The sequence below is a fragment of the Elephantulus edwardii genome, unplaced genomic scaffold (assembly GCF_000299155.1).
Source record: "Elephantulus edwardii isolate Elephantulus edwardi_28Jun2011 unplaced genomic scaffold, EleEdw1.0 scaffold00038, whole genome shotgun sequence".
Classification (NCBI taxonomy): Eukaryota; Metazoa; Chordata; class Mammalia; order Macroscelidea; family Macroscelididae; genus Elephantulus; species Elephantulus edwardii.
Genome location: NW_006399788.1, coordinates 17133681 through 17147084, shown reverse-complemented (window position 1 = coordinate 17147084; position 13404 = coordinate 17133681). Strand labels below are relative to the sequence as shown.

Genomic DNA, 13404 nt, shown 5'->3' with positions numbered 1-13404 from the left:
AGGGTTCCAGTTTCTCCACAACCTCGCCAGCATTTGTTGCTTGCTGTTCTGTTAAATTTTGCTATTTTGACTGGGGTGAAATGATATCTCATAGTTGTTTCATTTTGTTTCTTTGTATACCTCCCACTTTGCCTGTCACATGAAAGCAATTGCTGACTTATTCTGTAGGTTGAATATAAGATTATTTACTTCTCAGCTGAGAGTCAAAACATTATAGTGACCCATTGACTCCTTTTTAAGAAAGACTATTCCAGATTTTAATCTGGTTAATTTTTACAGGGCATTGTCCTAGATGAAGGAGGGGATTGTACTGGGAGGGGATTGTACTGGGAAGGGCCATCATAGTGAAAACGAACCTAGCACAGAACAGAAAGGTTTGACTCAGTTGCAGGTCCCTAGAAGAGCTGAAGAAAAGTAAATTCAACTGAAAAGATGTGTTTGAACTACAAGTGTGTGTTAGGTTTCTCCCAACTCTCTAATCATTCCCATGATAACTTTACAGTTTTAAAGATTTAGAAACCCTTCAGCTTCTTGTCCAAAGCAGAAAGTATTTATGTGCTATGACACACAGCCCTAGCAAGGCCAAGACATGAAGCTCTCTGCTGTGAAACATTTGAAGGAGGAGACAGAGTGAGTTTAGTAGCTTGAGTTCTTCCTAGCATAGTGGGCTGAACCACCTGACTTTAAAGTCAGTGTTAATGTTAAGTTAATGTTGTTGCATACCATAGAGTCAGAACCAACCCAGAGCTGACGCTTGGATTTTCAGAGGCATTTAATCGCATGGGAGGAGATTGCCCATCCTTCTCCTGCCTAGCAGCTAATGGCTTTGAACCACATACCTTTGGGTTCTTACCACTATGCCACCAGAGCTCCCAATGTTAATACTTATCAAAATAAATCAGTCCTTGGTGAGAGTACCATGTGAGAGTACCGAAAATGCTCAAGTTCCTGGGGCTGTGATGCCTTTGTATGTTGGGAAATTTACCTTTGTTCAGCATATATTCTATGCCAAACACTTCACTTTAATTGTATCACTTACCAATGAAAGAAGTACTCCAAATTTAAGATATCTTTTCTCTCACTTTATAAATGCAGAAGCTGAGGCACAGATGAAGAAGTTAATTTGGGATTAAAATCTAGGCCTGTCTAAATTTAAATCCTGCATTTTCTATCCTGTCACAGTGCCTATGTGAGAAATCTCTCCTTCCTCAAAATAGTTAGCAGTGAGTTACAGAGATGGGTAAGACGAGAAGAAATAGTACTCACGCTTTTCAGTAATCTCATTCAAAGGAGGATTTTATACCTCATCCCTGTACCCTAGCATTCCTGCAGTCTCCCAAATAAATTAGATAAAAAAATCTGTGGGGTTTTGCTTATACAGAAGGTAAAAATGAATATTCTTGCTACTTGATAGAGAATTACAATCACTTGCTCTGTTTTGGCTAAATTTATATTCAATGATTACATTAATTTGACCAAAAAAAAAAGCAGTTCGTTCATTTTTCTATCTTATGGTACTTTTTTGTTTTCTCTTAGCCTTATTTTATTCTCCTGTTTCTTTCTGTACTTTATTTCTCAATTTTTTCCTATTTATATGTCTCTCATCTATATATTCAAACCCAATCAGTCCTCTAACAATTCTCTGTTCTTGAAAAGTCCTCTTCCAGAATCGTCTCTCTTCCTGAGGACTGATTTCAGCTGTTTAGTGGGATCCACTGTACAGCTGTTAGCCTAGGATTTTCTTCACCATTAGCCTAAAGATTTCTTTGTCCTTCTTTTGTTTTCTGGATCTTCCTTTCTTTTGATTTTGACTGGCACCTTTCCCAGTAGCTTACTGAGAAGGATGGGGGCAGATTATCTGAGACCTTCCACATCTAAAATGTCTTTGTACTGTTCTCACTCTGATTGATACGATTACAAGTTAAATAACATTTTCTCTCAGATTTTGAAAGCATTTCACTTTTTCTGCTAAATTCTAGAAATATAATTGTAAAATCCAGTGCTACTCTGAATCCAATAATTCTCTTTATATCTTTTTTTCTTATTTAGAAGATGGAAAACTTTAGAATCTTTTCTTTGTTCTACAAGTTCATGATGGTATGCCATACTATAGAACAGTTGTCATCCATGTGCCAAATACTGAGTGCACGCTTTCAATGTAGAACAAAGGTAGCATCCTACAGCCACTTCATGTGGTACAGGCCCAATCTAGCCCAACACTATTTTCATAAATAAAGTTTCATGAAATGAGCCATACTCATCCATTTATATTTTTATGGCATTACAGGCATTACAACAGCAGAGTTTAATAACTGTGACACATTGTACGTGACCTCCAAAACCTAAAATGAAATCGTTTTGACCTTTTTTAGAGTGTTTGCCAACCTTTAATATAAAGAATCAAGAACTTCAGTTCTCATAAATTTTACTTTTTTTCTTTTAATCACTTCATCTGGAACTCTTGTTACTTGGATGTTGAACTTTCTGGGCTGGCATTCAAATCACTTTTCTTTCCTTTTCCCCCATCATTGTTTTTGTTTGTTATTTTTTCCTGGGACATTCTTTCAACTTTATTCCTACCAGTACGTTGAAATGTGCAAGAGTTGGAGTCAGAAAATCAAAAGGGCCGAACTCGCTCAACATTTCTTAAGCTCAAGGAACTGAAAAACAAATTCAAACCTCAAGTTGCTATAACCAAGGATGCTTTAGGAAGAATATTGAATGATCCAGGAAGTATTAAAAGAAGATGGAATGAATATACTGAGTCACTGTATCGAAAGGAATTGGCAAACACAGAAGAATTTAATGAAACAACATATGAGCAAGAGCCTATGGTGATGAAGGAAGAAGTTCAAGCTGCTTTGAAAGAAATAGCAAAAAATAAGGCCCCAGGAATAGACGGTATACCAGTTGACATATTTCAGCTAACAAATGCTGTGCCATCCTCATCATCTCTAGTATACTCAAGCCATTATACAGCTACTATGTTTCTCCATCTTTTTCTCTTTCACTGAGCTTCTACCTTTTCAAGAATGATACCTTTTTTCTCCCAAGAATTCACCCCTCTTAACAACACGTCCAAAGTATGTGAAAGCAAGTTTCATCATCCTTGCCTCTCAGAACACCCTGTTTGCACTTTGTCCAACATATATCTGTTTGTTCCTTTGGCAGTCGTGGAAGATTCAGTACTCTTCCCTAAAACCACACCTCAAGGCATTGATTCTTCTGTCATCCTTATTCAGTATCCAACTTTCAGATACATAAGTAAGTAATTGAAAAGACAGTGGCTAGGATCAAATACACCTTAGTCTTTAAATTCACATTCTTGCTCTTAAACACTTAGAATAGAGCCTTGACAGCAGATTTTCCCAGTGGATTATGTCTTTTCATTTTTCAACTTCTGGTGCCAAAGGTGTTCATTATGGATCCAAACAAGAGGAAATTGTTGACAACTTCAATCTTTTCTCCATCTATCATTATGTTGCCTTTCAGTCCAGTGGTGAGACTGCTTCTTTCCTTGATTTTGAAATGTAATCCATAATAAAGGATATACTCTGATCTTCTCTAGCAGTGTTTCAGATCCCTTTACTTTCAGCTAGCAAGATTGTGTCACCTGCATAATGCAAGTTGTTGTTGAGTCTTCTCATATGACTTGCTCCACATACAGATGAAATTGCCATCACATACTGTACTTTCCTCTTTTTAACCTTAATTTAGTCTTATTTTTGTAGATATTAAAAGAAAATGCAAGCTATTTCATGTTGAACATAATTAAATTTCACTGTAAAAAAGCCCACATAGTTATCAGTATACAAGAACTCAGAGATACTGTTTTCAGGGTTCTGTCATGAGAGAGCTATTGAGCACTGGAATTCACACAGTATGATATAGAACATCAACATTTTGGCTGATGGTGAACATTAAATATATAGTTACCTACAGAAATGGAAAAAATTCCTAGAAATAAATACTTTATAACCTAAATAAATAACCTACTAACTGACATTGTGATCATTCTCAGGCTCCTGCCTTCTCCCCTCAAAGATGCAGTGGAAGTATCAACTTGGAGAAGATGCTATACAATGCAGGAGGTGAACTCGGCTCTTAGTAAAATCCAGCTGGTGGGATATTCCCAGAAAATTGTGAGTTGTTAACATGATCTTATATTGTTCAAGAATGCTTTAAATTCATACTGTTGCTCTTCAGAAGACTCCTTTCTTTACCTTATTTTAAGCCGTTCTGTCCCACAGGAGCTTGTACAAGGTAGATAGCACTGGTATACTTGTCAGCTAATAGATCATCTGTTACTTTCCTTGGGATAGGCTCAAAAAATTTTTAATGCTGCCCTTCCCTGGCCTTAAATTCCTTATCACCAGTTAGCATGTAATGAGTCAGGACAAAAGTATCTGAGCCCATTCACATTAAAACAGTAGACACTACTTCACAAAGTTTACCCAGATATGATGAGAAATGGAAAAGATAAAAAGCTCATGAAGCAAGTACCCTAATGATGAGGGTTCTCGGCTCTGTTAGATTATGTCCAGAATCACTCAGCAGAGAAGGACCAAGGGCGTAACCCTTAGCCTGATGTGAAGAAGGAAAACCAAAGCATTAGACCCTGTGCTGTCTTTGGTAACATACTGTCTCTTCCTTTAAAGATACAGTCCTAAATCAGTAAAAACTGATAAGGTCATTTTGTGTTTGCCACAAGGTCTTCATTATCTTACTACCTTTCTATTTATTTTTAATAATTCGACACTGTAAACTGAAAAGGTAAATATTTTTTCTTTTTTCCTCCAAACATGTGTACCAACATTACTCAAAACTCGTCACACTAAGGTGTAAGCTCCTTTCTCCCTTAACTGATATTGTTTAAGTTAGTTTACCAAAAAGAATATAAGCACAAACTATAGGAAGGAAATGTTTAGTACAATATACATTGTTTTTAAACTCTAAAAATTTATCAGAGCAGTATTGAATAAAATAATCTTTTTTGCACTTAAATAGAGTTGATCATGTGACACTGGTTCTTTTTTAGGAGCTTTTTGGTGCAGTCCAGGTGACTCCGCTAAGCTCTGGCTATGCCCTTGGAAGCTCCAACTGGATTATCCAGTCCCATTATGAGAAGGTATCTTATGTATCTGGATCCTCCTTGCTCACTACACACCCCCAGGTAATTCTAAATTGTTTCCAAAGCGCAACTTTTTATCATTTAACCCAAATTTAGAATGTATCGAGAGTATCATCAACTCTATTTAAATCTTCCTAGTTTTTAAATCTGAAGATAAATCTTTATGAAAAATCACATTATTCCTATTCTGGCATTTGAGATTATAAATTTCTCTGTAGGAATACTGTTACCTTTTCAGTCACCTCCAGCATGTTAAGACGTCTAAGCCTTTCAAAAGAGCACAGCCTAAGGGGGAGCAAAGCCAGACATTGTTACTCAGCAAATATTTATTAACATTTACTAAGAGGTCTGTATGCAGAGCAGATTATCCAAGAGGCTGGGCTCTATGAGGAGAAGTGTGGCATCAGGATTGGTGGAAGATCTATTAACAATTTGCGTTATGCAGATGACACAACCCTGCTTTCCAAAACTAAGGAGGACCTCATGCACTTGCTGCAGAGGTTAAGGACTGCAGCCTTCAGTATGGACTGAGGCTCAATGTCAGGAAGACAAAGATTCTCAACACTGGACCATGTAGTAGCATCAGGATGGATGGCAGAGAGATTGAGATTGTTCACAGCTTCAGTTTGCTCGGCTCCACAGTCAACACTCTTGGCACCAGCAGCCAGGAAAAAAAAAAAAAACGTATCGCGATGGGAAAGTCTGCTGTTAGGGACCTCTCTAAAGTGCTCAAGAGTAACGGTGTCTCTCTGGAGACTAAGGTGCACCTGATACAGGACATGGTCTTTGAAATCACTTGTTATGCATCAGAGAATTGGACGATGACTAGCGAGGATAGAAGGAGAATTGATGCTTTTGAGCTGTGGTGCTGGAGAAGAGTATTGAATGTACCCTGGACTGCCAAGAAAACAAACAGATTCATCTTGGAGAAGGTTAAACCAGGCTACTCCTTGGAGGCAAGGATTCTGGGGCTTCATCTGACATACTTTGGACATGTTCTAATGAGAGACAGGTCATTGGAGAGGGACATCATGCTTGGTAGGGTGGAGGGACGGTGCAAGAGGGGAAGACCCTCTATGAGGTGGATTGATTCAGTGACTGGGGTAATCGGGATGGGTGTGTCAGAGGCAGTGCAATTGGCACAGGATAGAGCAGGTTTTAGGGCTGTTGTACATAGGGTCGCTATGAGTCGCAAATGACTCGACAGCACATAGCAACAACAAGAGGTCTGTCCTGGAGTGGGTGAAACCAAGCTGCTTCTTGGAGACAAGGACTTTAAAGTTCCATCTTGCATACTTTGGTCATGTTGCCAGGAGGGACCAGTCCTTGGAGAAGAACATCATGCTTGGAACGGTGTAAGGATAGCGTAGGAGAGGAAGACCTAGGATAAGAAGGATTGACATAGTAACTGGAGTAATGAGGCTAGGTGTATCAGAGACAATGAGATTGGCTCAGGATAGAGCAGGGTTCAGGGCTATTCATACGGTCACTCTGAGTCACATTCAACTAAACGGCACATAACAATAACAAGTGCCTGCAAGGGACCTCTGTTAATCTGTAGCAATGTGCACTGCTAACTGAAGGCTGATCTTCCATGAGAGAAAATGGACATGATGATTTGTAGCCTCAGTATCCTGATGGGTGGTGGCAATGAGATAACATAGCATTCCTCAAACACTATTCTTGATGTAGGAGATTTAATAGTGATATATGTGAGATGTCTTTGCTCATGGATGTGCAGGGAAAGGGTGGCTTGTGAAAAAGAAATGAGCAAGATAATTTCAGATTGTGATGCAAATATTGAAAACAACAAAGTAGGGTTATAGAGTGATGGAGGCTAGTTTAAAGTGGATGGTCAAGGAAGTCCCCTTTGCGGGTTTTATTTGTGCTAAAAGAAGCCATGTAGATATAAAGTGGTATGGAGAGAACAGCAATAGAAGGTGAATGATCCTCAAGCTGTAAGAAGCTTATTGTATTTGAAGAATGGGGAAGAACACTATGCAGATTACAGCACAGAGAAGACATAGCAAACTGTAGTCATTCCATCAGCAATCATGGCCAAGAAAATCGCAGCTAGGTAGAATTTTGTTGACCATTAGTAGGAATTTGGATTTTATTTTAATAGTAGAAAGTGTTGGAAAATGCTCTCTTTCATTAAACAAACATCTTTAGCCAAAACCTAAGTTCTTAAACATTGTTATAATAATAATTCTTCCCTTTTAGAATTTATAAAAAATTTATTGTTTATTTTTTAAATTCTGTTTCATTTATGTTGGATGAGTACTTGGGGGTGGGGACTAAACAGTTAGTGATAGATGGAAATATTGATAACTTGGGTCCATATCCCATTTCCATATAAAAACAAAAAATGAGTACTAAAAGTCTGGAGCATAGAATGCTTCTGATATTTCTCCCTGCATTATTTTTTCATACTTTCTAAATCAAATATAGCAAGGTCTAGGAGGGACAAGCTGCTCTTTTTTCCATATAGTTAGCAGAATTCTGGGCCCTTCCCGCTTATTGAAATAAAAAACCCATCAATGTCGTCTTAATCCATTTCATCGAATCAAACTTCTTATATTGGCAACTTCTATCATTCCTGATATATTCCTCCATAAAAGACAGAAGGATTACTTGGCTGCCAACTCTTCTAATTTATCCTGCTTAGATCAAAACTTTAACAGTACCACTGATGTAATTTCCAGTAAATTATTCTTATAAGGCTCATAAATTTAAAGAGAACATAAGGTCTTGAAAGTAATGAGCAACTACCTAAGTAATTAATTTTAATTTCTATTTGGCAACCTGTGTTTTATGTAAAAAGAAAAAAATTATGTTTTTCTCTATCTAAATAATTGAATTCTGTATTCAGTTAGCAGGCAGAAGGAAAAAAAACTGTAGTTTGAGAAAATTTTATTATCTACTTCAGGGATTGGCAAACTATGACCTATGGGCCAGATTTGTCCCACTATTGACTTTACCCATTTGTTTGTAAAAAGCAGCACTCATATTTTTATAAGATGTTTATGTCTACTTCTCAACTACAATGGCAGAAATTATTAGGTCTTTACTAAAAAAAATTGCTGATGACTGGCCTGCCTAAATGGAATCCTCACCCACCAGGAGAATGTAATAGGCTGTAATAGTGGTGTAATAAGCACAGGGGAATGAAGCTTTGGATTAAGAGGGAGATGGTAAGAATGGAGAGACAAGTGTAAGAAAATCTTACTGAATACCCAGTATCTGGAAGGAAATATCACTGTCTGTTCACTGGCAACTTAACAGCGACACCCTGAGGGGGGTAAGCACAACAGAGATACACCACTCCGGGAGAGGATCAGAGAGTCATTTCAGCTCAATTTTATTAGGGACTGCAGTGCACTTATATACAATCATGTAAACAGGAAGACAGGATAGGGTGGGCTTACAGACATGGGACATGCGGATTAGATAGGAGAACCTCAACCTTCTGCGGACCACTCCCTGCTCAACAGATGCGGCAGCCAACTTTCCAGGCGGTGAGCTTTCTCAAGCTGGAACAGCTTTCTCTACCCCATATTAAAGGCCACTGGGAGGCTTGCACTTACCTGGAACTTAGACATTCTGTCCTGGCTAGAGGCCCTCCCTTCCCAATATTCCCTAACAAGGAAAAATGCAGATTGTGAATTTCATACCTGGATGACATTAAGAATTACGATAATGACATTAGTAGAGTTGAAAAAGAGAAGATGATAGGGGATCATTTGTTTCAGAAAGAGGTGGGTATGATGACATAAGTATGAAAGAAAATAAGACCATTGTTAAAATTAAACCATTATTGTGGCACACATTCTTTAGTCAGGTTTGACTCATGTTTATTATTGTTAAAGTCCTTCAAATTGGCTAAGATACATAGCAACCCTATGAACAATGGCTCTGAACCTTGCCCTATCCTGAGCCAACCTCACCATCTCTGACACAGCTGACCATATTGCCACAGTCACTACGTCAATCCACTTTATCCAGGGTCATCTTCTTCTGCACTGACGCTCTACCCTTCCTAACATGACGTCCTTCTCAAAAAAATGGTACTTCCTAGCATCTCATGACCAAAGTGTGTGGGACAGAGTTTCAAAATCCTTGCCTCCAAGGATCAACCTGGTTTCACTCTCTCCAAGACAGACCTGTTTGTTCTTTTGGCAGTCCTTAATATGTTCAATACTGTTTCCAGTGTCTCAATTCAAAGGCATCAATTTGTCTTTTGTCATCCTTAGTCATTGCCAGCTCTCAGAAACATCATGGTAGAGTTGCATGTAACAGTAAAGTCTTGCCTGTTTTTGTGCCATCTTTATGATTGTTGAGATGTTTAAGTCCGTTGTTAACAGCTAATGTCTCAATCTGTTCAATTGGGATCTTCACTCATTTTTGCTGACCCTACTTTACAAAACATAATGTAACATAAGGAAGACTCGATGCCTTTGACTTAAGGTGTTGGCATTGTTGTGTACCATAGAGTCAGAACCAACCCGTGGCTGACCATCTAGCGGGTTTTCAGAGGGAGTAAATCACTCAAGGTGAGATTGCCCATTCTGCTCTTGCAGAGCAGATGGTACTGAATATCTTATGGACTGCCAAAAAAAAAAACAACAAAAAAAACAAAAAACCAAAAACAAATCTGTCTTGGAAGAAGTGCAATGAGAGAGCTCCTTAGAGGATGATGGTGAAACTTGGGCTCACGTACTTTGGGCACATTGTCAAGAGGAGTTAGTCCTTGCAAAAAAGACATCATGCTGGGAAAGGTGGAAGGACAGAGAAAGAGCAGAAGACCTTCAACAAGATGGATTGACTGTAGTAATGGGCTCAAGCATGTCAGAGACCGTTAAGATGGCAGAGCATTGGATAGGGTTCAGATCTGTTGTTCATAGAGTCAGTGCGAGTCAGAGTTGACTTGGTGACACTTAACAACAGTAACAACAATGTCCTTTCCTAACAACTAGTTTTTCCTGGTGATATATCCAAAATAAGCAAGCCAGAGTCTGTATTCTCTGTATTCTGAATTTCAGATTTATGGACGACTGTTCTTTCAAAAAATTGACAGTCCTTACCTTGTGTATTTTTTACATTGGAACAAGGAGAAAGAGACTCAAATCATAAGAATAATTATCTCGAAGATAATGCAAGACCAAAAGTCATGGGCATTTTTTTTCACCTATGAGTACTAGTGATAAACTTAAATAAAATAATGACTAGGAGAATAATTTTTTAAAGAAAAGAACAAATTGTGATCCAGTAAGATCTATCACAGAAATACAGCATGGTTGAATAAGACAAAAGCTTATTTAAACAGCTCACTACAGTAATAGTCAAAGGGAAAGAAATCACATGACCAGCTCATTAAGCAAAAAAAAAAAACAAAACACACCCACAACTGAGAACATCCACTCTGTGGAGTTTCCAGGTCTACCAGTACTTTACAAAAGAACACTTTCCAAATAGACTGGCAAATACAACCAGAAATGTACAACCAGGAGAGGATAACAGTAATGAATGGAACTTTGTGAAGATTAAGTCCCAGTGCACATCAAAAACTTTTTCCAATAGGGTGAAAAGAAAACCTGCGGACTGGGAACAAACATTTTGACAATTACATTTCAGGCAAGGGTCTTATTGCAAAAGTTTTTAGAATATTCCTGGGCCTCCACAAGAAAAAGCCCAAGAACCCAATTATAATATGAGCAAATGGCATGGAAAGACTTTTCACAAAGTAAGACATTCAGTGGCCAATAGACACATGAAGAAATGCTCAAAATCACTAGCAGTCAGAGATGTGAATCAAAACCACACCTCAGTAGCAATGGCAAAGGTAAAAAAGGCAACAAACAATAAATGTTGAGAGATTGAACTCTAATGCACTGCTAGTGAGCACCCACTCTGGAAGGCAGTTTGACATTTCCTCAAAAAGCTGAACATAGAAATTACATATGACCTAGCTATTCCATTGCTGGGGAGATACCCCAAGGATATTAGAACAGAAGATTTTTGCATTGATGTTCATAGCAGCATTATTAAAAATCACAAGAACATGGAAACTACCTCTTTTTCTTGAAGTCTTTAAAACCATGGCAGAAATCTTTCTTCATTCTTCTCTTCACAATTTTTCCCAACTTTCCTTCTCTTAATTTCTCAGAATGTTACATCATTGTTTGGACAGTGCTTTGCTCTCATGTGAATGCTCTGTGGTAGATAATAAATTTAATACATTGGAGGAGGGCTATGAGAAAAACTAGGCTACAGGGTTCATAGTCATTTTGGAGAGTTGGACCCATTAAGTAGGCTCCACAGAGCAAGATTGGAAAAGTGGAGTAACCTTGTGGACTCTGGCCTATTTCTTTCTGTTTGCTGCTTTGTCCCTATTACTTGGCTATACAGCTTCTTAGATATGTCTTCTCAAAGACAGTGTGTGCTTGAAGACATAAACTGTTGGTCGTTCTTTCAAGTTTATAATTGGTTCTCATAAGTGAAAAAGATCCCATAAATTTTTTTCTTACTTCATCTTATTCTTATGAGTTGAGTATCTTTCACCTCTTTCAAAAGTAAAAAATATACGAGGTAGGGATTGTCAGTTTCTTGAGAAAATGTTCAGGATCCTCCATAAACATGAAATTAGGCTTGTTTCCTTTGGATACATCATCAGGAAAGACTAATTGTTAGGAAAGAACATTGCTGTTAAGAGTTGTTAAATCTAAAAAATGAGTCATCAAATCTAATTTCATGCAGAGTAAACAAGAATGAAGGAAATAAAAGGCTGAGAGCACTAGTCCACAAGATTGTTGTTGTTGTTGTTATGTGCCGTCGAGTCGCCTGTGGCTCATAGTGACCCTATATACAGCTGCTCTAAACCCTGCCCTGTCCTGAGCCATTCTCACTAATTCTAACACGTCAATCCCCATTGTCCCAGTAACTGTATTAATCCATCTCATCCGGAGTCTTCCTCTCCTGCACTATCCCTCCACTCTTCTTTCTCCAAGAACCAGTCCCTCCTGGTCGCATGCCCAGAGTATGTGAGATGGAGCTTCAAAATCCTAGCTTCTGAGGAGAAATGTGGTTTCACCCTCGCTAAGACAGACCTATCCAACCTAAATCATGGCCTTTAATAAAAAGACCAGACTAAATGTGCTCAGCTCCCACTACCAGTTGTTCTAACCAGAAACATAATAAAAAGTCTCAAAATAGAGTAAATGTAGATCAAAGCTCAAATTCCCAGAAAAAGATAAAAATACCAGAACAGTAAAAACTAGAAGAACCTTGAAACTGTTGCCCTAAGGTAACCTTTGAACATGGAATTGAAGCTTTCTATTTGTCACCTGTCAGCCAGATAAAGGTAAGTAATCAAATAAGTATTAGTACTAGTTGGTAAACTTGAGACTAATGATTAACATTTACCTGAAAACAAAGTTGAGAAGGCAAGGAGGGAAAGGAAGTTAGATCAGTGGAAACAGAGTAAAGAAAATGGAAATAAGTAAGAATCCTGATACAGTGTAAAAATAATAACCAGTGTCACAGAATGTTTTGTATAGTATTTGTTAGCCTACTGCAATTGAATAAAACTGCCCATAGGCTTTCAAAGGCTATTCATCTTTATGGGAGCAGCTGGTGCATTTGAACACCCTATCTTTTTAGTTAGCAGCTCAATTTTCTTCATCTAAAACAATAAAATTTTTTAAAGATAAGAAATGCTAATTTGTTCATTCTTTCACATATTCCCTCATTTAGTCAGTGATAGTTACCCAATTTCTGCTTTGAACAAGGTAATGTGCTCCACTGTAAGGGAAGTATACCACTACCACCGACTCCATTCTTACAGCATTTCAACCGCTGCCTTTTAATTATCAGTCCCACAACTTGGCTTACAGCACCACCAGGCTGGATATTACACTTAGATCATAAGAGTGGGAGAAGGCATGTTCATACTTTTTTACGGGTTGCAGTTGATGAGGACCGTTGGAAATCCATTGAAGGTACTGAGGGATTTAGAAGGACCATGCTCTTATCTAGGTGGCGGTTAGGAAGGACTTCATGGCAGAGTAGAATTTGACTTGGTCTTTGAAAGTTAGATATGATGTTTTGCATCATAATACCAAATGTATTTTATTTCTCTTTTCAGTGGATTAAGGTTATTGAGTTATTGCTGTTTTCACTGATTCCTTCGTTTCTACCTTTATGTGAATTTGAAGGATTGGTTTTGTTTTTTTTTAATTATAGACGGGAAAAAGGCCTTCAGATGATTTTTTTTT

At 38.0% G+C, this 13404-nt stretch overlaps 1 protein-coding gene across 2 annotated transcripts in view; it reads left to right on the top strand.

The window, feature by feature from the left end:
- INTS9 (integrator complex subunit 9) overlaps positions 1–13404 on the top strand; it is a 135388-nt gene that overhangs the window by 50263 nt on the left and 71721 nt on the right. For both annotated transcript variants that reach the window (XM_006884874.1, XM_006884873.1), the window contains 2 exons: positions 4022–4142; positions 5039–5173. In XM_006884874.1, coding sequence (XP_006884936.1) covers positions 4022–4142; positions 5039–5173 — 256 coding nt within the window. The remainder of the gene's footprint in view (positions 1–4021; positions 4143–5038; positions 5174–13404) is intronic.